Source organism: Heterocephalus glaber, unplaced genomic scaffold (assembly GCF_053883595.1).
Source record: "Heterocephalus glaber isolate CG9 unplaced genomic scaffold, H.glaber_assembly_v1.0 deba00001204, whole genome shotgun sequence".
NCBI classification, from domain to species: domain Eukaryota; kingdom Metazoa; phylum Chordata; class Mammalia; order Rodentia; family Bathyergidae; genus Heterocephalus; species Heterocephalus glaber.
In genome coordinates this window covers 441,261-468,736 of record NW_028258214.1, presented here as the reverse complement: position 1 = coordinate 468,736, position 27,476 = coordinate 441,261, and the positions used below count along the sequence as shown (strand labels likewise).

The 27,476-nt window shown below is 42.3% G+C and overlaps 1 protein-coding gene across 1 annotated transcript; it reads left to right on the top strand.

The window, feature by feature from the left end:
* Nucleotides 1-1,498: 1,498 nt before the first annotated feature.
* On the top strand, nt 1,499-26,504 carry LOC101725387 (uncharacterized). Its single transcript, XM_087210775.1, is given in 5 exon segments — nt 1,499-7,149; nt 18,026-18,152; nt 18,353-18,413; nt 20,141-21,341; nt 21,343-26,504. Coding segments are annotated over 5 exon segments (3,390 nt in total). The 5' UTR covers nt 1,499-7,038; the 3' UTR covers nt 23,233-26,504.
* Nucleotides 26,505-27,476: the final 972 nt, after the last annotated feature.

Below are 27,476 nucleotides of genomic sequence, written 5' to 3'. Positions count from 1 at the left end.
ATTTCCAACCCATCCCAGTCTTAGCTTTTTCTTGCCTGGTTGACTGATGATCCTCCATTTGTCCTCCAGGGTGTCCTCAGGAGCCACTTTGATGTGGCAGTGATGGATCCATGGTATTTTTCATGCGACCTTTATGGCAGATGGTGTTGTCAAAATCACCTGGAAAGGCCCCTCCCAATGTGGCTCCAGAGCCTTAGATGAATGTCTCTTTACCAGCACCAGATCCCCCGGCTGAAATTTATGGTTGGTGACATCAGGCTGAGGGGCCGGCCTGGCCTCCTGAGCTTGATTCCACAGCTCCTGTTGGATTACCTGGAGGGCTTTTAAAGAATTTAACAAAGTATGATTCTCACATTCTGATACATTTTCCAAATTTACCTTGGACAGTAAGGGAGGTGGTCTCCTGAACATGATTTCATAAGGAGTTAACTTTTCTATATAAGGAGTGCACCTAGCCTGCAAGAGGGACAGTGGGAGGAGGTCTGGCCAGCTTCTTCCAGTTTCTAAAACAAACTTAGTTAATGTTTCTTTTAAGGTTCGATTCATCCTTTCCACTTGCCCTGAACTTTGTGGCCGATAAGCACAATGAAGTTTCCAACCAATGTTAAGGGCCTTGGCCACCAATTGAGATAACTTAGCAGTGAAGGCTGGGCCATTGTCGGACCCCAGAGTACGGGGGAGGCCAAATTGGGGGATGAGCTCCTGTAACAACTTTTTACTGACTATTGTAGCTGTCTCTCTTTTAGTAGGGAAGGCTTCTACCCATCCAGAGTAAGTATCTATCCAAAACAACAGGTACCTGTATCCACGGCTGGGCTTGACTTCAGTAAAATCCAATTCCCAAAATTCCCCAGGATGCTCACCTCGGCGTCAGGTTCCCTCACCTCTGGGTGTTGTCTTGGCATTTACCTGGGTGCATGTCTGGGACTGAGCGCAAACATCCTGGACCATGGCAGCCAGCTTAGGAGTTAAGAACCTGGAACCTATCAATTGTCTGAGTTTCTTTTCTCCTAGGTTAGTAAACTGATGTATTTGTCGAATTAGCTGTCAGCCAAGAGCCTGAGGCAAGCAGACTCGGCTGGCCGGTTGTTGGGATGGCTCCACCATCTATTTTTATCTTTTATAGCTCCCACCTGGGCATTTTGTTCCTCTTTTTCTGATGAGTAATGTGGCTTAGTCAGCAGCTCAGAAAAACCTTTAAGGAGCAGGGTGGGGGCCATCCCCACTGGTTTTCTGGCAGCCAGTTTAGCAGCTAGATCAGCCTTTTGATTTCCTATGACCTCCGGTGTGTCGGGCCTCTGATGACCCTTGCAGTATCTTATAGCCACTGATGTAGGCTTCCATATGGCTTTTAGTAAAGCTAGGATCTCATGTTTGTTTTTGATGTCTTTCCCTCCTGATGTGAGCAGGCCCCATTGTTTATATATCTCTCCATGAACATGTACAGTTGCAAAGGCATACCGACTGTGTAGATGTTGACAACCTTCCCTTCACCCAGGTTTAAGGCCTGAGTAAGAGCCATCAGCTCTGCTCATTGGGCTGAAGTTCCAGATCCCAGAGCAGCAGCCCACCTTGTCACTCTCTGGCCATCCACCACCGCCACCCCTGCATACCTGACTCCTTGCTCAACGAAGCTGCTTCCATCCGTGAAGAACATCTCCTCAGGGTATTTTAGGGGCACATCCCACAAATCAGGTCTGGTCAAGGTTATGTCCTGGAGGGTCTCCTGGCAGTCATGTAGTGGGGTCGTCAGGTCTGAGGCAGGCAGCAGGCTTGTGGGGTTTAAGGTGGTGGCTTCTGTAAATGGATTGAGTTTGTAATTAAAAAATTTTCCCCCTGACAAAGAAAAAAGAAAATCTCATGACTATGCTTTCTGATAAAAAGGACCCAGATGGGCCAGGGATTTACCTCAGTGGTTCCACTGCCTGTCTTGCAAGCACAAGGACCTGAGTTCCATCCCGGTACAAAAAAAAAAAAAAACTAAACTAAACCAAACAGGACCCAGAGCCCTGGGAATGGGTTCACACTTGTGGGTCCAGAAATGTAGAGTGAGCAGCGTGCAGCACAAGCATGAGATGCTCACAGTGCATGAACACAATGAGCAAGAACTAAAGCACCAGTTTCCCCTAAGAAATCATTCATGCAGGCTGCATCTGTACTGGAGCACAAACTTTGCCCTGTATATGCAGGAGTTATGCTGTGAAACTAAGATAATCCTAGTTGTTCATCTGATACAGTACAACACTTGCCATTTCAGCACAGCCTGAAAATATTCAGTTTAAAATTCCAGAAATAAAAGTTGGCAAATGTTAAATCATGTGTCATTCTTAGTAGCATGTTAGGATGTCGTGGCACCCCGCGGCATTATTCAACCCCTTTCATCTCACTGTGGAGGTTTCATGTGATATCACATTGTGCCAAGAAGGCTACATACAGGAGAAAGACATGTGCAGAGAAAAACTACATTCACACCACATTGATTGCATCATATGTTTATTATACCCATTTCTTAAATACTGTTAACATATACCAATGCAACATTTATCAACAAAATTTTGTTGCAGGTATTTAGTTATAGGAAATAGCTCTGTGTGTGTGTGTGTGTGTGTGTGTGTGTGTGTGTGTGTGTGTATGGTTTACTATCATTCACTCTGGGAAGCATACTTTAGAGATAACAAATCTTCATCAGCTGCAGGGACAACATTATATTTTTTCATGAAACAGAGAGTCTTGTCATCCCTTTGAAACAGTCCTGTTTTTATCAGCAGGAAAGAGAGCAGACAAAATAGTTCATGTTCTGGCTTTTCAGTTCAAGCACAGCCTGAAAATGTGAAAGTTCAAATCCCAGAAATGAATCCTGGCAAAATTTACATTTTCTGCCATCCCTAGTAGCATGGTGAAGTCTCATGGCACCCTGGTCCATCATTCATCTCTGTTCTCTTTGTGTAGCTGTCAAGTGATGTCACATCATGACAATCAGGGTGGGAACACAAAAAGGTGAGACATCACAGAAAGACACCACATTCCCATTTGCTTGGTTATACCGTACTATCATTGTAACTGTATATCACTATTAAGCACTGTTGTTAGTGTGTACAATGGCACAACTGATGAATTAAATGTTATCCTACATATATCTGTATAGAACACATGTGATTTAATGCTATTCTCACTTGGTGGCAAACATTGTGGACACAGAACATATCTCTCTGAGAAGAGGCAGCACTACTTCACTTTTTCATTAAAATTGAGACGTTCTCTTCTCAGACTGTCTGATAAGAGAATTTTCAGACATTCTTCAGCCATCAGGGGCTGTATACTTCTGCACTGTGTGTCTGAGGGCTGGAATGCTGGGGAGATCAGGCAGTCTGGGTTGCATCAAGAGGAAAACACACAGGACAGAAGTGTGAGCAGAGACCCGTGGCTGACCAACTTGCACCAAGACAGGTAGCAGCTACAATGCTCGAGAAGAACCAGTCATCCACACCCATCTGAACTGCCCTGATTCCTGAAAACTCGATGCCTTTAAATCCGGGGAATACCTTGGTTTCACACTGGGTGTGATTCAGCCTCAGAAGGATTACACCTGGGGGAAGTATGAAATTTTGTTTGTTTTATGAGACAGAGTCATGGTACAATGTTCAGGCCGATCTTGAACTCACTATGTCGCTCCTGCTGGTCTTGAACTTGCAACAAGCATTTTAAAATGTTTAGGATTCAGTACAAAAAGACTGTGTGCATCAGTGGCAGTGGGATTAGGGTAGAGACACAGCTTCAAAAAGGTAAACAAAGGCAATACAGCTGCAGAGAGAGCTCTGCTAGGAAGCATGGCCTATGGAGAGGAAATAACTACTGAGGGGAAGAGCTGAGAGCCCCTGATTGGCCAGTAGTTTTGCACACCACTTTGTTCACAGGAAAATGTATGCAGACTTCTTTGGGTTCTCAAATGAATAAATAATTGCCACTTTTACAATGCCTAGGCCTCTGGTAATTATTCTTTTCTACTTTATCAATAAATACAGTAACAATGATGGACTCGCACGTGCCATACTAAAAACCATAAGTTCAAGATCCTTGTCTCATTTCACAGCTCAGAGCTGTGATGTGAATCCTTCAGGCCTTTGGGATTGGGCCAATCTGGAGCTTGAGGAAAGTGCAATGAATTTCTGCTTGGTGCCTCCTGGGGCTTCCCTGTAGGTGGCTTCCAGGTGCGGAGAACATAACAAAAAGGGTGTGAATGGTGAAAAGCTGCAGAGTTGGGGAGCTGAAGACTCACGTGCTGATGCCATTGGGGGTTTTCTTCTTTCTGAGGCTGTGACCGTAATTTATTTGGGGCTTCCGAATGATATTCCGGTTTGATATGCATAGAGTCATTCTATACATTGATTAGGTGGAGAAAATCTGGAGAGGTCAGGCTCAGAGAAAGGCACATGTAAGTGGTCTCCTGGAGAAGGGAGTGAGGAATTTGAGAGTTTCTTCATGTGAGGAGCTTAGAGTGACTCCGACCAAAAATGTCCCTGTAGTGAGTATTAGGCTGGAGGACGTAGCATGTTCGCACTGTGATTGGGGACCAGCAGGGCCTGGTGAGCTCCCAGAGTTACAATATTCAGGTGTCGCTGCCTCATCCCCAGAATCTGACCCACTGTGGGGCTCCATTTCAGCAGCCTCTCTGGGCCCCTAGTGTGGGAAGGTGTTTAATCAGCTCAGTGTGGAATTTTCTAGTAACTTTGTAGGAAGCAGGTTGGTTTCCTTTCCTCCTGTTTCATTCTAGAATATTGCTGCCATATAATTTGTTTCTGTATGTATTAAATAAGTGTATTCCCTTGTTGCCATATTTGTAGATTTTCTTTCCTAAAATGGGTCAATCAGGGTATGGTAGTACACACCTGTAATCCCAGTACTTGGGAGTGCCGAGGCAGATGAATTGCAAATTCACACATTTGAGCCCAGCCTGGACAACTTTGTGACCCTGGAAAATTCTGTCTCAAAACAGAATATAAAATAGATGCTGGGGATGTAGCTCAATGCAATGACTCTGGGACCAATGCCCAGTTCGGAAGAAATGAAATGGAGCTGTTTGACAGGCAAGGTATGAGAAGTCTTAACCAGGAAGCAAACTGCCTAAGCTAAATTCCTCAAGTGTAAGGTGAGCTTCTCCTCCTCTACAGTGGGGCCTGGCCTGACCAGGACACTGCAGCTCCTTTCAGGTTAGTGTTAGGGTCCCATCTTCAGTCACAGATCCCAGATGGCAGGCTGTGAGCATTAGCCATCGGGAGGTGGAGGCCGTCTGTGTGCACTGTCCACTTGGAGCACAGGAGTGCAGTCAGGATGCTCCATCACCTGGGGTCTTACTTTTCTTCTGTTGCCTTACTGCACAGCTGGTGCCACCTGGTGAGGGAGGGGCCATGTGTCTCAGCCTCCCGTCTTTCTGACCTGCCCTGGCTGCAAAAGTTGTGAAGACCTGGGGACCCCCCAGAAGCTGCAGATGTAACTGAGGATCTTGGGCCCGCATTCTCTCCTTTGTCTTCAAAGAAGTCCTGAGTCCCCTAAAATTTCTAAACATTTGGGAAGCAGGATGTCACATCCATGTTGTGTCACCTGACCCCAGGGACTCTGAAGGCTGCCATTGACCCCCATTTATCAGGTCTTCCCTATGATGCAGGACCGGACTTTATTTGGAAGAAATGTGTGATAGGGAAGTTCTGCAAGCTTGTCAGTCAGTAGGCAAAGGGGCCTGTTCATCTGGGAGAAGCAAATGCGAGTAGAAGATGATGAGAGACGGGCTGATGGTGGTGGCAGAATCAGCTCCCAGACAAGGCAAGGCAAGGTTTCCCCTGTGGTCAGCCTGTTCCTGGGGGGACAGTGAGGGGAGCGTTTGGTGCTGGCTGTGGCCAAGAGTGGATCCAACAGCTTGCAGGGAGGAAAGGTACTTGGTTATTTATTATTTTGGTATGATAATCAGTTCACCTAAATATTTTGAAACCAAATGGTGTAAATTTGGGAAATGCGTTGCTTTTTTTCTTGAAAAGTAATTTGCGTGTGTGTGTGTGTGTGTGTGTGTGTGTGTGTGTGTGTGTGTGTTCTCAGGAGTATCTAAGTAGAAAAGGAAGTTTCTGTCTACTGGGTTCTTTCTCCAGATCAAAAGCTGTTGGTTTGAGGATTCTCCAATTATTTTTATGTACATTGTCTTTGTTTTTTGGAGGGTTTTTTTTGTTTCTTTTTTTTTTTTCTGGCAGTGTCTTTCTAATTCAGGATGGCCCTGAACTTGCTGTGCAGCCCAGGCTACCCTCAAACTCTCAGGGATTCTTCTACTGGGATTACACCATGCCTCACCATGCCTGGCTTTTTGGGTTTTTTGTACCAAGAATCCAACTCAGGGCCTGGCGCTTGCCTGGCGGGCTCCCCGACACTGAGCTAAATCCATGGCACTGTTATGTACATTCTTAAATTGAACAATTAGGCTTGCTTTTCTTTCATCTTTACTCTTTTGCAAAACATTGCTATCATTTAACTCCTTTCTCCATGTAGATAAGAATAGTATTCCTTTTTCAAAGGGAATATATTCATTTTCTTGAATGGAAATGAGTAGACTGAGACCCTGTGAAAATCTTGACGGTGAAGCCTGCTGCCTCCTTCCCACGTATTGACCTGTCAAGCAGCCAGCCCTCCCTCTATTCCATTGTGTCCTCTCCTGTCCTGGACTCATGGTGTTTTCTTACATCAGGGGATTGATTCTTCCATAGCACACCGACCATGGACCCTTCTGGGCATTCATGGAACCCCATTTCAGGAAGAACACGCTAAGTCCATGAAGAAAACAGGGAAGCTCTGGAAAATCAGGAGTGAACTGCTGAAATGCACTTATTGTTAGGGAGGTGAGGTTGCCATCCTGGGAAAGAGCCCAGTCCAGAAGATCCTGGGTTACAGTCTATCATCAGAGCGCTACCCATGCAGGCAGGAGTTGATTTCTCTCCTCTCTCTGGGCCCAGAGGGGTGGGCCCTGGAGCAGGAGCCAATCAGCAATGAGGAGGCAGCTGTATGAACTGTCCAATCATGTGGGCCCATGAGGAGCGCCTTCCGGTGTCATGGCGCCCAAGCAAGTGTCCCGAGCGGGGTGCTGAGAGCCCCCGGCGGGTAAGACCGCCTTCTGTGAGTGCTGCTGGCTGCAGGCTGCATGGGAAGGACTCCGGGACCGGAGTCACGCGATGGTGATGTTGTGGGGCCGAAGCCGGGCGGGGGCGGCATCGGGGTGAGGCGTGAAGGACGGGGACAGAGCCGGCTGCGGGGAACTGCGGGGAGCTGCTTAGGGCGCGGCTGCAGCTCCTCGCGGTGGGGAAGGCCGCTCTCCGTGCTGCCCGCGGAGGTCATTCTCGTCTTCCGTCTGAAGTGCACTGTCGGTTCTGACTTGCGTTCTCATCTTGTGGCTCGTTACCCAAGGCTGTGTCGGGCCCTTTTCCCTAGCTAGGTGCCTTACTCCTAAGGGAGCTAAATACACTATTCTTCACCACCAGACTAGTTAAGGGGGCCTTGCAGAGAGTTCAGGAGCAGAGGAAAGTGGAGATGTGAATGTATTGCCCACGTGGGTAAAGGTAGTCTTTCCTGTCAAAGGACGTAATTAAAATCAGTCCGTTTTATGAGAACCCCTATTTTTGTAAAATGTTCATGTGCTTGTTTCACTAACGTTTGAAAACTTGAGGCACAGGGACGTTTGCCTGTCGCCCTGTATAGAACTTTGTACCAAAGGGCTTTCCGGATCCCAGAATTTACTCTGTCCAGCAACCGTGGCCTCATGCAGGTGGTTAATCGGGTCAGACTGTGAGGCTACACTCCCACTGAAGAGTGGGCTCAGCGCTGAGTGCGAGCATCAGGAGAACACTCGGCCACTCAGCCTGCTTGCTTTCCTTTGTCCGGCTGTGCACCCTTCTGCGGAAGTAAAGTTCCCCTTGCTGGCAAAGTGTTGAAAGTTTATTTTCTTTTGTCCTCTTTCTGCCACCAGAGAATTCATGCCCAACACCGAGGGAGGGGACAGGGTTCTTGGTAAGAAGAACTTTCTGAAAGGACTGCCTGTTAAACCCGAACTGAGAAACACATGGGAGAGGGGAATCCACATGGACGTGGATGTGTGATATTGCCAGTGGTGGGAACGGAAAGCAGTGTCCTCTCTGAAATGATTGCTATTATCCTTATACTGCTTCTTGACATTAATTTAGAATTGAAATATTTATTGAGATGCACTTTGTATAAAACAAGCCCTGAAGTAAAGGTAAATCACCATCTTCAGTGTCTACAGGCATCGGAAGGAATAGGAATAACAGGGATTTTTGAATAAGTAGCCACACAGGAGAGACATAAGGATGGGAGAGCAGGGCTGGTGGGAGGGTGGGGAAATCAGCAGCTACAGCTGTGAACTCCTCCCCTGAGGGCAGATTGTGCTTAGCGGGACAAAAATGGAAGGATTGTGTGCTGGCTTGGCCTGAGAGTGGGTCCGTGGTCACAGCCATAAAGAAAGGAGGGGAACCTAAGAACACACACTGTAAATGTATCTTGTGTTACTACTGATCAGTCCACCTAATGGTTTGTGAGGCAATTTTGGAACTTAGGAAACGGGACTTGTTCATTTAATAATATAGTGTCCATAGTCATCGAAGTAGAATGGGAAGGATTTTTTCTTGGATAGAGCAGATTTCAAGGTGTGTTTCACGTTTTTTATTTTATGGGTCTGAATGCAGGAATTTAGCTGTGAGCTACATTCACCTTGTTTGTTTCTTTTTTCACTTTTTTTTTCTTTTTTCACTTTTGAGACCTGATCTTACTCAGTTGCCCAGGGTGGGAAGGACTCTTGATGCTGTGTCCACCTCCCTGACTGCTGAGAAGGCAGGCATGTGGCATTTTGCCAGTCCAAGGTTGGGGATCTCTAATCGCCATGATTTACCAAGATTTCAGCTCATGGGTAGAGTAAACATCAGTGAGGCATGGTGGTCACACCCTGATCCTAGCCACTCGGGAGACTGAGACAGGAGTATTGCAGCACTGAGCCCAGCCTGGACAATGGGGCAGCACCCTGTTTCAGTATGAAGCAAATATTAGGGGATGGATCTCCGGTCTAACATGCATGAGGCCCTGAGATAAATCTTTAGTAGTAAAGACAAATTATCTGGTACATATTTTTCAGTTTTGTAATTTATGTACATTTCCCCTAGCAGTGTATGGTACAAATCCTAATTTACTCTTCATAACTTCAAAGTCACCTTACCATTCGTGGCTTTACCCTTTTATTTTTTTTGTTTCATTTTTCTTGGTACCAGGGATTGAAGTTGGGACCTTGTGCTTGGGAGTAGGTGGTGGAAGCACTGAACTAAATCCCTGGCCCTACGCTTTTATTTTTGAAGATTTCCTCACTCTTATATTTTCTTACGTGGTAGTTTTTCACAAGTTTTAGTTTCATATTTTGTGTATTTTCTGAGTCTACCTAGAATCCACATTTGAATGTTTGTGATTCAAAAATCAATTTCACTTGGCATATAAAATGAGCAGTTTACTACCAGAAAGGAATGATTTGTACACCTGATTTGTACTGTGAATTTCATCAAATCTCAGTTTATTTGAAGGAAACGTATTTCTTGGTACTTGTCATGAATTTTGTGTGTCTACCTGTTGTGTGAGTTTCAAGCATAAGTGACTGTAACTGTAGAGTGTGTTCCCAGTAGTGGGAAAGCATATTTGTTTCTTTACTGTTTTATTTGAGATTTGAAAAATATAACACTGTCCTTTGCTTTTCAGAAGGAATCCTAGATGTTTGTTAGAGTTGTTTTACTTGTATTACAAATACAGTTGTATTAAGCACGTAATGTAAAGAATTCCTAGCATCCAGTGTCATCAAATCTGAGTCTGTGTGTGATTCTCCTGATACTCAGATCATCCTCTCCAGTTTTATTTCTATGCATTATCTTTCTCTGTGGACCTGTTGCAGACTTTTAAAGATGTTGTTGGTATTCGCATACAATCATTGTGGCATATTTTTAAAGTGCGTGGAGGGTGAGATCATTTCTAGGTGTCATCCCCGGCCCAGTAATAACCTAGTTTCACAGCAATAGGGGAGGAGGCATTTTCATTACCTGAAGAATACACTGGAGAGGCTGAGGAAGCCGGTGAGAACATCTGGTTGTCTCCTTTCAAAGCAGCTTTCAGAAGTATTTGCAAAAGTTTGAGGGACGTTCGTGCTTGCAATTACAAGTATTTTTGCCAATCTTTTTCCCTGCAATGTTCATTATATCCCCATGGCATAGGGACGTTCTTGCACTTGTGATTGTGTTAATCACAAAACTGTTTTCTATTTTGTCTGATAATCAGCTTAACACTGGTGTTTTGTTTGTTTGTTTTTTGTTTTTTGTTTTGGGTACCAGGGATTGTACTCAGGACTTTGTGCTTTCAAGGCAGATGCTGGAACCACTGAGCAAAATCCCTGGCCCAACACTGGTGTTTATACAACCAGCTTTTAGATTTCTCTGTTGTTTTTATGTGTACTGACTTGAGATCAAAATGTTTGGGAGCTATATTTACTCATAATATGTGTTCTGATTGTGTATCATGTAGCTTCTTTGTATTGGGATTGTTTTCATGAGTATTAAACATCAGAGAAACATTGTGACTTTTTTCCTAGTTTCCCTGTTTTTCTCAAAATGTATACTTTGATTCATCATTCATCCTTCGAGATTTTCTGTCTTTCATTTCAGTCTTTTTGTCACTTTTTGTCTATCTTGCCTGTCTTGTTCTGTCATTACATGTGAGCTTTTATTTCGCGTGACAGCATAGTGCAGCCTCGATTTATTTATTTTTTTTGGTGGAACCAGGGATCAAACTCAGGACCTTGTGCTCAACAGGCAGGTGCTGCACCTACTGAGCTAAAAACCTCCAGTCCAATTTATTTCTGATTTTGCAATAATTCGTGTGCTCCGACCCCATTGATTGTATCATTTGCTACTTTTACGGTATAATTGCTTTGTCAAGTTACCAATCACATTGTAGTGTTTTTCTTCATTAAAAATCTTTAGGAAATAATGAACAGAAACTGAGTTTGACAAATTATGTCAAAATTCAGATAATCAGAGCAGTTCTTTATTTGTTTGGCAGCTCCAGCCAGTGGCCTTCCTGCAGTACTTGTGAGGAACCTGTTCCTGCTGCAGGGGAATCTGCTCGTCAGGGTACCATCTGCAGGGAATGCAGACTGCACTCATCCGTGTGTCTCTTCTTGGCTGCTTTTCCCATCTGTGAACTGTGCTCGGTGTCCTCGTCAATCCTGGGCAGCCTGCTGTGCTCCACTTCTGCCTCACCTGTGTGTCCTGGGTCACCAGACGGTCTTGTCCTTTACACTGTGCTGCACTCCATCCTTCCTCATTGTTACGGGCTGTGCCCCCACCTGTCTGTTTGCCTGACTCTGAGGTACAGTGCGCATCTCAGCCTCTGTGGCAGTGTCGACCTTTATCCTGGGATGTGTTGTCCACTTGTAGCAATTAGGGTGACAGTGGGAGGTTTGTGTGTTGCTGTGTGAGCCTAAAGGTATTCAGAGTTTTTGCTGCCACCTTTTCCCTCAGGAGAGGGCCCTGTGCAGAGCAGAAAGCCTACGCATTGTGCGTGTGGTCTCAGAAGGTGTTTAGTCCTCATTGTCCCCCACTGTGTGTCCACTTTCTCTGCCGTCTCCCGGTCTCCTGTGCAGAGGGACAGCAGATCGGCTTCTGTAAGGATGTGATTTACCTCACTCTGTTTGCCAAGCTCTGTGCCCTTTCCTTATTGAGCTTTTTCCAGTTCAAATTAGAAAAGACTCAAGGGAGACTGATACTGCAGTCTGGCATGGTAGGTCAGACGTCCTGTCCCCTTCATCCTTAGGGACGAGGGTCAGAAGAACAAGAGCAGGAGGCTTCTCCCGCCCAAGTCTGACCTAGAGTTTGAGGCTCGAGATGCAGGGAATAGGAGCACATTGGCCTCTGCGTTTCTTCCATCCGCCCGTCCCCTCCCTCCCACTCTCCCTTCCTGTCATATTCCATTTTTCCTTTTTATTTCCTCTTATTCCTTCCGCCTGTCCTCCCCTCCCCCTCTCCCCCCCCCCGTTGTTTTATTTATTTATTTATTCATTCATTCATTCATTGGTACCGGGGATCGAACTCGGGTCCTTGCGCTTGTGCAGCAGGCGGCGAAACCACTGAGCTCAATCCCCGGCTGTTCTGTTGTAATCTTCATTTCCTAGTGTTATTCCTTCTTTGCTTTCTTCTCTGTCCTTCCCTTTGGTTCTCTTTCTCCTTACCGGCATCCTCGTTGCTCTCCCTTACTGCTCTCATGCCCCTTCTTCCTTGATTTACCTCTCCCTCAGATCTCTCCCACTTTCCCGCCTTTCTCCCTTTGTTTATTATTATTAGTTGCACTACAAATACGTCTCTAAACTTTGGCCCATGAATTATAAAGTAGAAATTGTCTCTTATGCCAGCTTTACTAAAATATACCTTACTTACTATTTGCTTCACTCCCTTAAAAATCTGTATGGTTAACAAATTTGTCAATGTAGAATATTTTCTTTCCCCCACCTGTAGGAAAGGCTCATCTGTGGTGTACTGTACGCATTTTCTCTCTGGCCATTTTATGTAAGTGGATAGTCCAACACTCTTTCTGTGTCTGACCTCTGCATGACATTTCCGAGATGGTTTTACATTGTAGTATGTATTAGATAATGATTAATTTTTAGGAATAATTTGGAAAACTTCCATTTTTTATTATTCATCAATTTGTGGCCTTTTAGTTGGTTGTAAATTTTAGCTTTTATGAACACTGAGTTGCAGTATTGTTGTAAAGTGCATTCCAGCCTGTGAAGTGTGTCAAGTTCATAGTTCATGTCACCAAAGAATGGAGAATAGGGTGCAGGAGGGAAGGTAGAAAGCAGTTTATGAAAGAGGGAAGCTGGTGAGAGCAGAAGGGACCAAGAAAGTGGGCTGCAGCTGAGGCTCTAGGCATTTTGTATGCAGTACATTCACCCCATCTAGGGGTTTTCTATACAGCAAGGCAGTGTTGGAGCCTACCTTGGGTGAAGCTGAATTCAGCCTGTTGTGTTACAAGGGCAGTTGCTTAGCTGATATTGATCTAATCCTAAAACAAGTCAGGTAGGAAGCGTTCATCTGCAGGCATCAGTCACTTTAGTTTATCTGTCAGCGTAAGCATATTCCTGGGAGGAGTAGGAGTGCGGGTGTGGGTGTTCTGTTCATCCATCTACTTGATATTTTATTCAGGCTTACCTGACATGGTGGTACAGTCACAATAGAACTGGGAGCCTGTGGAGAAGCTGTGGGCCGAGCCATCCTCTCTGGGTCTTGTGGCCTGGTTCTATCAGCTCAGCCCTCCACTACAGACCCGGTTCACCTCCTCTCAGAAGTGGCTCTGTCTTGGGCCTGCTCCTTTCCTATCAGTCTCTGCCTAACTCAACTACCTGCAGTGTCAACATTCATGTAGAGATTTCTGTGTGGAGTTATGTTTTCATAACTCATGTATATGTCTATGACAGTGATTAATAAGTAAGATTGAAACCAGTATGGTTGTACCTGGATTGTTCCCTGCAAATTCATGAGAAAATCTAATCCCCATGGTGTACACTAATAGGTGAGGTCCGGTGGTGTGTAGACTTATAGGTGAGGACATGACATGAGTAAATATGGACAGTGGGTACTTAGGAGCCAATTAGAAGTAGGGAAGGTGTTGGAGTCCCCAGGATTGATACTGGAGCTGAATCAGTGAGAGGAGAGCACGGAGCTGCTGCTTAGGTGCTCTCCATTGATGCGCTGTGTGGTGACCTCAGGTCCCAGTCAGCAGGAAGCCATTACCACGTTGAAATTTCTCACCGTGGCCCAAAGCTCTGAACCACAGGAAACCTCTTCAGTATATACTGAATTTGAAATATCATGTTTTATAACAGAAATCAAATGAGAAATAATACCTGTATTTGTCATAATTGTAGAAAGTGTCAGGCTGTGGTCCAACCTGAGTGTGCATCTTGTAATTTCAATAACAGTTTTCTTCACAGCCTCAGCGAAGTTGTTACCACATGTCTTCCTGACTGTAGTCTACTTAGTGACATTTTATTATGATATGACAAAACATTTGCCTCATGATTAATGGCTAGGATGGTTTTCATAGCTATAAAGATGTGATTTTTTTTCATTTTAAAGAACATTGCAAGTTTTATTGTTTAAGATGAAGAAACAGTCACTAGAGATGACGTTATTTACATGTGTTTTTATTTTACTTGGAAACAAAAAACTGCTGATTTACTGTCTACTCTAAAATTTTGATTGATTTTCTTCTCAGTGGCATTTGATTGTGGTATGACAAAGCATCTGATAATGATTAGTGACAGCCATGTTTGTGTGAAATCAAATATGTGAATTCTTTCATGCTAAGAGCAAGGAATGTTTCTTCCACTTTTAATGGAAGGAAACCGTCATGATGTGATTTTGGCTGACTGTCTCTTCTTTCTTAATTAGAAAGAACGTGACAAGTGTGTAGAGTGACCTGGTATTAAATTTGAGTTTAGTGAAAATCACAAACATAGTAGGCTGGAGGTGTCTCATTGAAGAAACAAGTTGTTTCCAGAAAAGTGGGGAAGTCATGGATGGATTCAAGTCTGAACTATGGGTTGGCATGAATGAAATGATTTTGTGCTGCACATACTGTGCTGATAGAATGAGGAGGAAACACTCATGCAAGCCGAGTGAGCAGAGCTCTAGTGAGTTTGATCTTTGTACTGTAACCCAAACTAAACCTGTATCTTTTATTTACTGAATCTGAACAGTTGTGTTTAGGAAGTGAAATGGACTTTGCATGAAACATGTTCTTTTGTTTTGTTTTGTTTTGTTTTGGGGTACCAGGGATGAAACTCAGGACTTTGAGCTTGGGAGGCAGGCGTGGCGCCACTGAGGTACATCCCTGGCCCTGCACGAAGGACTTTCTGTTCATGCATCCATGTGTGTGAAGCTTCATGTTTCAATACGAGCATATCCACCCTCGCAAAAATTGAGTTGAGGGTTTAGGATGTAACTTGGCTGGTGATCACTTTGTCCCTTCTTCCACCTACCATTCCCCTTTCTGCATTTTTATTGTTCATACTGTTAATCGTATTTCACTTTTATGACAGGATATTTACGTTCATTGAGGTTATTAGCTTCCTGTATATGGTACATCTTTATTCTATTAATTTCACCACCCCCCACCCTTAGTATCCAGGACCACTTTCAGTCTGCAGATCTATCCCCTTACCTCTTTCTGTCCATCCTTTCTTGTACTTTTTATTTGTACCTTGCCTTGCTCAAATGAGAGGTACTCTATGGTATTTAAGCTTGTGTGTCTGATTTATTTCATTCAGTATTTTATTTTTCAGGTGTACCCATTTTCTTACAAAAGTCTCAAAAATTTGCTTCTTTATCCCAAATAGTAATCTATGCTGTATAGGTACCACATTTTCTTCATGGTGCACCTGTTGATGGATATGCAGGCTGCTTCCAGGATTTGGCAGTTATGGAGTGTGCTGCTATAACATGGGTTTGCATGTGTTGTGGTAGCATGATATATTTAGCTCTTTGAGAAAGATACCTAGAAGAGTGATGAGCTGTGTCTCACAGGGTTTTTTCTTTCTTTGTGCCTCACACTTGCTGAATTATCTTGTATTTTATTTTATTTTTGGGTACTGGGGATTCAACACAGGATCTTGCACTTGCAAGGCAGGCACGGTGCTTCTGATTTGAATCCCAGGCCCCTATTTTTATGGGGGTTTTTTGTTGGTTTTTTTTGGTAGTGGGAATCGAACTCGAGTCCTTCTGCTTGCAAGGCAGGCAGCAGAACCACTGAGCTAAATCCCCGGACCCTTATTTTCATGTTTCAATGTTTTATTTAATTTTACCCCACTTCCCCCCATTCCCCTCCCTTTGTACAAAAGCTTCGTTTCCATTTTTTTCTTGTATTTTCACTTTTTTTGTTGTCCCTTCTTTCCTTTCTCCCTCTCTCTTCCCACGTTCCTTTCCCCATTTGAACATTTTCTTCCCATTTCCCAATTATCTGCTATACATTTTTTTCTTATTTCCCCTTTCCCACACCAGAGAAACACTGCAGTCTTGAAACATGTGTGGCCAATTTATTTCACTTAGGAGAATGGTCTCAAGGTCCATTCACTTAACTGTCAATGTCTCAAGCTCATCCTTCTTTATGTCAGGGTAATACTTCCTTGTATCAAAAACCACATTTTCTTTTTCCACTCGTGAGTTGATGGGCATTTGGGCTGTTTCCAAGATTTAGCTGTTATACACTGTACTGCTATATACATCAGTGTACACATGGTATGATGCTTCTCATTCTTTTGGGAAGCATAGCTGGGTCAAATGGAACCTCTAGTTTTAGATTTTTGAGAAATCTCCACACTGATTTCTACAGTGGTTGCACCAGTCTACACGCCCACCAACGGTGGAGAAAGGTTCCTTTTTCCCCAGATCCACTCCAGCATTTGTTATTCATTGATATTTTTTTCTTTCTTTTCCTTTTTTTTGTTTTGTACCAGGGATCTAACTTGGGTCCTTGCACTTGCATGGCAGGTGGTGAAACCACTGAGCTAAATCCCCAGCCCCACTATTGATTTTTGAGTGTTGGCTTTATATCAAGCTACAAGTTTATTGGGGGAGTTTTAGTGGTCTTCTATGTAGAGTATCATGTCATGTACAAATAATGATACTTTAACTTCTTCCTTTCCTCCCAAAGGCTCATGCAGTCATAGTGGGCTTTTCAGAGGCAACTGGATCTAGAGTGTGTGATACTAGGATTGATTCATGGTGTGAAGCTAGAAGTAAGGGTGTGTGTGAGTGCTACCCCGGTAGACTGGATAAAATACAAGGTGCACAGAGAGTTGCTGTTCTCACTTGCTGCTTTATTCTTGCTGCTTTTGCTTCCTTCTGCCTGCCATGGACTGTTTCTCCTCTGCAATGTCCCTCTGCCATGTCTCACTGGCATGGAACCAGCCCATTATGCACTGAAACCTCTTGAAACTGAGTGAAAGTAAACCTTCCCTCCTTTAGGTGTTTGGTATTTTTGTCCCAGCACTGAGAAGAACCTATGTAGTACCTATGACCTATTTTAGTCACATGTGAGCCCATTGAACATTCTCTTCCTTTTCTGTAGTCTATTTGTCATTATCTCTACTAATGAAATAGTGCCCTAAATAGTGGATTTTGAAACTCTCTATACCTTAAAGAAGCTGTCTCATTGAAGGTGGATTTGGAAGTGAACAAATTTTATCTTCAGTTTTTCCCTTCATGATTAGTCCCTTTTAAGTTTGAAAAACATTGGTGATCAGTACATTTAATATGTATTTTCATGAAATCTGTCCCCTGATTTCTTTCTCTTCTGCTACCTTTCAGGTCATAGACCATAGGATACTATGGCTTCCTTAATCTAATTTCTCTGTTCTTAGATATTCTGCAATAAAAATTTTAATTATCATTAGCATTCCAAATTATTATTCATAAATTTTGCTTAGTGTTCAATTAAAGGTTTGTCCATAAGACCAGGTTGAAGTTTCAGAATGCTATCTGAATAGAGAAAGAGAAGCAAGGGAAAACTTCCCTAGATAAGTTGAGGGAAAAAAAGATATTTTCTATAATCTTGCAGAATAATTCTTCAGACATTTATCTATCTTACTTTCTTCACTTGGATTCTGACTTGGTGGGCTCCTTCTGTGAACCATGCTTTAGTGGCAGTGTACAAGCAAACCCGGGTGTAACCAGCAGGAGAAGCAATGTTCCCATTGCACTGTTGCTTTAGCAGTGAATTCCAGTGTAACAGCAAAATTCCTGTGTGAGGCATGCATGTGGATGGAGGATAAGTGTTTGATGACTGAGACATGAAGTAAATGTGGGGAAAACTCAGCCTCATATCAGCTTTGTATGAGATGAGATGGTTCATGTTGTGAATCTCACGCTTCTTCCTGGAAACACGTCTGATGCTTTAGGAGGCAGTGACCTTCGAGGATGTGGCTGTGAACTTCACCAAGGAGGAGTGGGCTTTTCTGGATCCATCCCAAAAGAAGCTCTACAGAGATGTGATGTGGGAAACCCTTAGGAACCTGGCTGCCATCGGTAAGGAGATACCATTTCCTCATCTCTGCAGTCAGAGAGCCTTGGTTGGTGCTCACCAGTGCAGTTTCCTTAATCGGAAGGTGGAAGCATGGTGATGCATCTTCCAGGCATGGTCACATTTTACTGTGACTCTAACTGGAAACTACCAATTTTCATATAATGCAGTAAGTCCTCATTACATTTCTGTTGCTGCACTTTAGGAAGAAGCTCAGGTGACCAGCAAATTGAAGATGAGTACAAAACTTGCAGAAAAAGTCTAAGGTAATTTGCACTCAGGAAAAGAATTTTCATCAAAGAATCAGAAATACTAAAACCAAGCAAAATATACAAGCAAGGCCAAATCTTTTCATTTCATAAAATTTCTCCAAGGATTATACACATTGAATATCTCTAATCTGAAAATTGAGTATTTGAAATATTCCAATATCTGAAATGTAGGTGGTGCTGATATTATGCCAAAGTGACATCTCTAATGTAACGTAAAAGAGCACACAGCCAGCCGGGGATTTAGCTCAGTGGTGCCAGCACCTGTCTTGCAAGCACAAGGTCCAGAGTTCAATCCCTGGTACCAAAAAAAAAAAAAAAAGAGAGAGCATGCTGCAGCCAGACATTGTGGAAATCACCTATAATCTGAGCACTTGAAAAGCTGAGGCAGGAAATTTCAAGACCTCACAAGTTTGAGGCCAGCATGGACCACATAGTGAGTTCCAGGCCAGCCTCACGTAAAGAGTGAGACCCTGTCCCAAAAAGCAAAAAAGAACCAAGAAATTTTGTCCCATGGGCAAAATTATAGTTATGTTGAATGAAATTACAGTACAGGGTTATATAAACCACATTTTGTGTATACTCCGAGAGCCAAGTTCTAATTATAGATGCATTTGTTTTCAAAAGACCACTTTCATATCAAATTATGTAAGTCATTGTTTATATAGTTAATTATGAAATATAGATTCAGTATTTGAAAAATTGCTATCATGGATGTATTCAAAATCCAAGTGAATTCCACTGTTTTGATCGTAGTTATTTTTAAGCAGTCCTTCAGAGCACACAGTCTGTTCAAAATATTGGTGTGACTGTCAGTGTGGTATAACATCTAAGGAAATGTGCATCGGGATTGCACAAAAAAGGGAAAATAGAAATTCCGTCTTATCCAGTTATACTTTTACTATATATGTTCCCCACAAAGTGAAAGTAATCATACCACAGTGATGCATAAATACCCATATGTAACAGGACAACTTAGAAAAGCTAAGCTCGGAAAAAAAAGCCTAAATATCCATTCACATGAAGAGTTTATTAAGGAAATATGGGATAGCCTGGGCATAAAGGGGCATGCTTGGAATCCCAGCCCTCTGGGAAGCTGAGTCTGGAAAAGCATACATTCATGCTCAGCCGAGGCAACATAATGATTCATGAGATTCTTTTTCAAAATAAAAATAAATAAGCCCATGGATGTATCACAGTGCCAAAACATTGTCTTTCATTTCCAGCATTGAAAACCATGTGCAGTGTACACATAATGGAGTAGTATTTATCCATAGAAGAATGAAGTGATGTCATTTACCAAAATATGAATGGATCTTGAGCTGTTAAACAAGTCAAAAACAAATTTCAGTATCACAAGTTGTGTTTTACATGGGAATTCCAAAACATGAATTAAGGAGTCAAACAAAGGAGGGATGGTAGAAAAGAGAGAGGCAGAACATTTTGAGTGGATGAAGAGGCTCAGTGGAAGGGGGAAGGCATGGAGTCATGGGGAGTAGGTGTCAAAGGGTATCAGTATATGGAACATGGTTCTGTACTGCAAACATGTCAATTCCAAACGCCAAAATGAATCCTACTGTTGTGGTAAAAAACTTTCCAAGCCATCATCCAGAGTATACAGTAAACAATTCTTAGGGGACATCAAAGCAGATCTCTTTGTAAATCATTACTACAAAGGTACTTTTAAATGTGATTGGTTGTTTCCTTACTTTTCCCTTTTACAGAAGTGAAGAGGGAGAGAAATCCTGTCCGTATAAATTATGGTACCAAGATGGAGAAATGGTTGTTCAGACTCCAGATATTGTTCCAATTTTAGTATATGTGCTGCCGAAGCGAGCACGTCAGACTCCAGATACTAATGTGCACATGAAACTTGTTCATATAAATCCAGGTGAAAGGCTTTCCTCTAGAAGGCCCCTGATTGGTCATTCATCAGCAAATGGGCCCATCACAGCTAACGCTGGACTCAAATCACATGAGCAGCAGGGATTGGAAGAGACGTTGTCTAACTGTAACACACGTGGGAAAACCTGTGCTAAGCTCCAGTCCTCTCAGAAACTTGCAAAGACAAGTCCTGGGGAGAAACCCCATGAACATAGGCCATGTGGAAAGTCCTACTCTGATTGCACTGAAGAAAGTACCATTGAAGAGAAGCCATTTGTTTATAAGCAAGATGTGAAATCATTCATTACAGCCAGTGATGGTCAGATCGGGAAAGGATCTGATGCAGTGAATACATACACATGTATATTGTGTGGACTGGGCTTTAATTCTCACCATAATATTCAGACACAGGAAAAAGCTCTTATTGGAGGAAAAGTCTATGCAAGAAAACACTGTGGAAAATCCTTCACTAACAACAATTCATTTGGTAATCATGAAAGAACTCATATTGAGGAGAAACCCTATGTATGTAAGCAATGTGGCAAAGCTTTCCACACACACACTCATTGTCAAAGACATGAACGGATTCACACTGGGGAGAAACCCTATGTATGTAAGCAGTGTGCGAAAGCTTTCAGCAGACAAGACAGTTGGAGAATACATGAAAGAACTCACACTGGGCAGAAACCCTATGTGTGTAAGCAATGTGGGAAAGCTTTTCACACACACAGTCATTGTCAAACACATGAACGGACTCACACTGGGGAGAAACCTTATGTATGTAGGCAGTGTGGGAAAGCTTTCAGCAGACTCAGTAATTGTCAAAGACATGAACAGACCCACACTGGGGAGAAACCCTATGTATGTAAGCAATGTGGGAAAGCTTTTCTCACACACAGTCGTTGTCAAACACATGAGCAGATTCACACTGGGGAGAAACCATATGTATGTAAACAGTGTGGGAAAGCTTTCAGTACTCATGCTGTTTGTAAAACACATGAACAGACTCACACTGGGGAGAAACCTTATGTATGTAGGCAGTGTGGGAAAGCTTTCAGTACTCATGCTGTTTGTAAAACACATGAACAGACTCACACTGGGGAGAAACCTTATGCATGTAGGCAGTGTGGGAAAGCTTTCAGCAGACCCAGTAATTGTCAAAGACATGAACGGACTCACACTGGGGAGAAACCCTATGTATGTAAACAGTGTGGGAAAGCTTTCAGCACTCATGCTGTTTGTAAAACACATGAACAGACTCACACTGAGGAGAAACCTTATGTATGTAGGCAGTGTGGGAAAGTTTTCAGTACACACAGTTATTTTCAAATACATAAAAGGACTCAGTGTAGGGAGAAACCCTATGTATGTAAGCAATGTGGGAAAGCTTTCAGAACACATGCTGTTTGTCAAACACATGAACGCACTCACACTGGGGAGAAACCCTATGTATGTAAGCAGTGTGGGAAAGCTTTCAGCAGACCCAGTAATTGTCAAACACATGAAAGGATTCACAGTAGTGAGAAACCCTATGTGTGTAAGCAATGTGGTAAAACTTTTAGCACACATGCTGTTTGTCAAAGACATGAACGGACTCACACTGGGGAGAAGCCCTATGTATGTAAGCAATGTGGGAAAGCTTTCCACACACACAGTAATTGTCAAACACATGAACGGAATCACACTGGGGAGAAACCTTATGTGTGTAAGCAGTGTGGGAAAGCTTTCAGCACACAGGCTAATTGTCAAAGACATGAAAGGACTCACAGTGGGGAGAAACCCTATGTATGTAAGCATTGTGAGAAAGCTTTTAGTAGCAAAGGTACTTGTCAAGTACATGAAAGAAGTCACACTGGGGAGAAACCTTATATATGTAAAGAATGTGGGAAAGCTTTCAGCACATATGGTACTTGTCAAATACATGAACGGTCCCACACTGGGGAGAAGCCCTACATATGTAAGCAATGTGGGAAAGCTTTCAGCACTGACAGTCACTGTCAGAGACATTTACGGACTCATACTGGGGAGAAACCCTATGAATGTAAGCAATGTGGGAAAGCTTTCAGCACAAACAGTTATTTTCAAATACATGAAAGGGCTCACACTGGGGAGAGACCCTTTGTATGTAAGCATTGTGAGAAAGCTTTTAGTACTAAAGGTACTTGTCAAATACATGAAAGAAGTCACACTGGGGAGAAACCTTATATATGTAAGGAATGTGGGAAAGCTTTCAGCACATATGGTACTTGTCAAACACATGAAAGGACTCACACTGGAGAGAAACCCTATGTATGTAAGCAGTGTGGGAAAGCTTTCAGTGCATATGGTACTTGTCAGACACATGAACGGACTCACACTGGGGAAAAACCCTATGTATGTAAACAATGTGGAAAAGCTTTTAGCAGACAGGCTTATCTTCAAAGACATGAACGGACTCACACTGGGGAGAAACCGTATGTATGTAAGCAATGTGGGAAAGCTTACAGAACACACACTCATTGTCAGATACATTTACGGACTCACACTGGGGAGAAACCCTATGTATGTAAGCAATGTGGGAAAGCTTTCAGCAGACAAGATAGTTGGCGAATACATGAAAGGATTCACACTGGGGAGAAACCCTATGTGTGTAAGCAATGTGGGAAAGCTTTCAACACACACAGTTATTTTAAAAAACATGAAAAGACTCACAGTAGTGACAAACCCTATGTATGTAAGCAATGTGGGAAAGGTTTCAAAACACATAGAAATTGTCAAAGACATGAAAGAGCACACTGTGGAAATGTATGTATGTAATCAATGTGTGAATATATTCAGTACACAGAGGTATCGTCAAATACATGAAAGAAGATACATTTGTGAGAAGGCTGTGTGTAAAGAAGGAAAATCTCTCACTGCAGTAGGCATCATGTACCCCTTAGTAAAGGCGTAAAATAACTAGATTCCCTGACACGAATCTCCTTGGTCGTGTAAACAGTATAAATCCTCTTTTAGTCCACACATGTATCATTACATACATGTAAGAATTCATAGTGAACAGAACATATGTGAGCAATGTGGGAGAGGTGGGGTTTTTTTCTCAAAAAACTCATATATGTGAAAAGTAACATAGAAGGGAAATATGTATTTATGAAACCTTCACTCCCTGCACTTACCGTGAAATACCTGTAAGAACTCCCACTAAATAGAAACCCTGTTAATGTGAGAAACCCATAATATTAGAAACTGCATTATGAGCATTAGTATAAATACAGAACATGAGAAATCTTCATTTTTACATGACTTTTCATGACACACGGCATTTCATAGTGGAAAAATTCACATCGATGTATATTACATGGGAATCCCTGTAGTCATTTTAGTTTAATTCACATTCCAAATAAACAGTACTGTGAGAAACATTTAATATGAGGGATGGACACATCATCGGTTGTCCTGTCTCAAAGAATGAATATTGTGTGAAATCCCTATGAATGTTCAAAGTTCTCAGTTATAACTCATGTATTCCAAATCCTTTGATCACTTTTCATGTCCTTTAAACCAAAAAAACTGTGTCACACAAAATTAGATCTTCACTATTTCTACAGAAAATACCCAAGCAGAGGTGTCCTAAAAATATATATATATAAATATATATATGTTTTGAATTCAGTCTGAGAGTCGATCTCTTGATAAAAGAATTTTAAATTCAGTTTTAATAATAAATGTTATGCTCACATAATTCTGTATATGTGTTTTTTGGTACCAGGGATTGAATTCGGGACCTTGCCCTTGCGAGGCAGGTGGCAGAACCACTGAGCTAAATCCCAGCTAATTCTGTATATTCTTGTAGCGGCAGTGTGGGAGTTCAATACTGTATCTTCGATGAGATGATAATTGTATCCTTTATGTTGCACTATGTCAGACCCACAAATCGATTGCGTTGTATTTCTTACAGCCTTGGAGGCTGAATATTTTGTAGAGGTTTTTTCCTTTGCTTTTAATTTTTGTGGGTTAATAGGAGTCTAAAATTTAATTTTATTTAAGAGTTGTTATTTTTCTATTAGTTTTTGTCTCAACTTTGATACAGTCTAGCAAGATGCTTTAAATTCGTCATGTTTTAGACTTTTATTACTAATTTCTGTACATGTATTTAAGAGTTCGTTTTCAAACAACGTGTAAATTAGTATTAGGTTTCATATTCTAAGAAGATATGTATATCCCACCATAATCACAGATTATATGCAGTGCATAATTTTGCCTGATTCCTCTGCATCAGAGCTCTTATTATCGTGTGTAGAATATTAGTTATTTTTATCATTAAATTTTACCTTTCACATGTATATTGTGATGATTTATATTGGTGGTAATTTTTCAATCCCCTATGCTACAAATATCTGTATTTCTGTGAGTTCACCACTGCCAGAGAGCAGCAGGACCATATTTTTTCTCAAAGAACATACCATGAATTATAGTCATTCATCTTTCTACAAGGTGTATACCATGATGTGATTTGTCAGCCAGAACATTCTCAGGAGTTTTCTACAGTGTTGAACTTTGTTTTGACAGAATGATTTCTATTCTTTCTAATGAAGCAGAGTCTTTATTCTAGTTTGTTGATGCTGTGAATGCCATATGTGTTTGGATCAATTTTTTTAAAGCTAGAAATCAAATCAGTGAGTAAAAAAGAGAAAAAGTAAGTTTTTTGATTCATCTGTGTTCTTTTATCAACTTTAGAGATAAACTTACACTGCTTTTTGTCATCATCAGTAAGTATGGCTGATGATTGCAGGAAGTGATGTCACTTCTACTGCGTAAGATTTGTGCAGGCCATCAGTGTCAGACCAGCTGGCATCCTTGACTCATTTTACCTCCTTATTTCCTAATACTGAAGTGCTTTGTAAAATATTCTGCATTGTTTTTTTTTTTAATTCGGTAGCTGCTCAGTTTACCATGGTTGCACTTCAGTAATTCAAGGTCAAAGCATAAGTGGCAAGTGCATTAAGTAGTCCTGATATTGGGAAGAGTGAACCTTATCTCACCTAAGTTCATTATGCTTAGACAATTAAATTAGCCATCAGGTGGGCAATAGTATAAAAACCATGTCTTATTTGTTTGCTCAGTTTGGTTTTTGAGACAGGGTCTCACCATGTAGACAAGGTTGATTTTGAACTCTTGGGGGTCCTCAGCCTCCCAAGGAAATTACCACCATGTCTGACAAAAAATATATCTATTTTATAATGAAATATTAAATGTCTCGTGTGCTCCATGAAGTATACTGCATTGCAGAATGTAGTATTGGCTTTTACATGCTTGAACATGGGTCTGATTTTTCTGCAGCTCATTTTTCATTCTTGTCATCATGAAGACATTGCATAGTGCATACTGCTATTCTAGCTAGAGGAAAGGTGAAAATAGAGGTCATTTTATCCTGAGCATATATATTTCCTACATCAAAAAAACCTATAACTGTATGAGGCCTTGGGGGGCATCTAAACAGGAACCATAGTACTTAGTCTTGTTTATTGTCTTTTTTCAGGCTTACGGCACCAAAATCTTAAATATACTGTGTTCCTAAATTAAATTTCCTGCCAGGCGTGGTGGTGCATGCCTGTCATCCCAGCACTTGGGAGGCCAAAGCAGGAGGATCGCTGTGACATCAAGGCCAGCCTGGGCTACATAGTGAGTTCCAGGCCAGCCTGAATTACACAGTGAGACCCTGTCTCAAAAACCACCAAAAAAAAGGGGCTGGGGATTTAGCTCAGTGGTTTTGCCACCTCCCTCGCAAGCGCAAGGTCCCGAGTTTGATCCCCAGTACCAAAAAACAAAACAAAAAACACCAAAAAAATTAACTTTCCTGTTAAAGTACAGAAATTAAACTTAAGATAGAAAACAACAATGTACTAGATGGCTGTCTCCTCTAAAATGCGCCATCCCTGCACCTGTGAAATGAGCCATTTTCTTTTAATATAGTTTTACTTATTTAATTTTTATACTTGTGATAAATAGTTGATTAATTCATTCTTGGAAGTTGGAATACACACACATTAAAGCTGAGACATATTTAGCATTTCTTCTTTCCCTACCCTCTCTTCCTTCTATCCCTAGATCTTCTCATATTCAAAATGTCTGTTTCCTGTTGTCTGTCTTTTATTGTGATCTTTAAATCATTTATACTTTAGGTTTCTCCTATAAAATAAACCATGCAATATTGAACCTACAGTCTGCTTCATTTTCTGTTGTGTTATGGTCTGAGCATCCATTTTTCTACAAATGACTCATCTATTCCTTTTTGTGGCTCAGGAGTACTCCATTCTACATATATACCCTATTTTCTTATCTGTTCCTCTATCAATGGACATATTGGCTGTTTCCAAGATTGAAGCACTGCATTGTGCTGCTATAAACATGAGTATGCAGATATCACTGTGTTATGATGTCACATTCTTTGGAGAACCCATCTGGAAGAGGTAGAGTTTGGTCAGGTTCCTATTTTTTAAGTTTCTGAACGTTTTCCACACTGGTTTCTTCAGAGGTTGTATTCGTTTATTTCCCACCAACATTGTAGAAGGGTTTCTTTTTCTCCAAACCATGCCAGCATTTCTCATTATTGAAGTTAGCGGTGGTAGCCAGTTTTCTTGAAGTGAGAGGAAATCTCAGAGCCTTTCTCTGTGGTGAAGATGCTGAACATTTTCCCATGGATTTATTTGTACTTCATCTTTTGAGAAACGTGTCTTCGTTTCAACTGCCCATTTTGGATTGAGCTAAATCCCTGGCCCCTTAGGATCTGTTTAACAACTTGCTGCATTCTGTGTGCAACAACTTGACAACTTTTGAACCTATGTTCCTTAAAATGCGTGGCCCATATTTTAAAATTTCCTTTGATGCTTTTTGTATCAGAGCAACTTGAGCTTCAAGGGTTGCATTTGTCTGTGCTTCCTGTTCCCAGCCCCATTCCCTGCCCTGAGCCCTGAGCTCTGCCTCCCCGCTCTGGAGTCCCTTGGGGCTCTGAGGCCGGGGCCTCCCCATCCCCACTGCGCTCGTCCCCACGCACCCCCTGCACCCCAACCGGAACCCGACCCTCACCTGCCCTAGACCTTCACCTCATCCCTGACGCTCGCCTTACAGCCCGAGCCCAGACTCTCCCTCAGCCCAACCTACCCTCCTCCGATCTGGAGCCTCGCCCTGCCCTAGGCT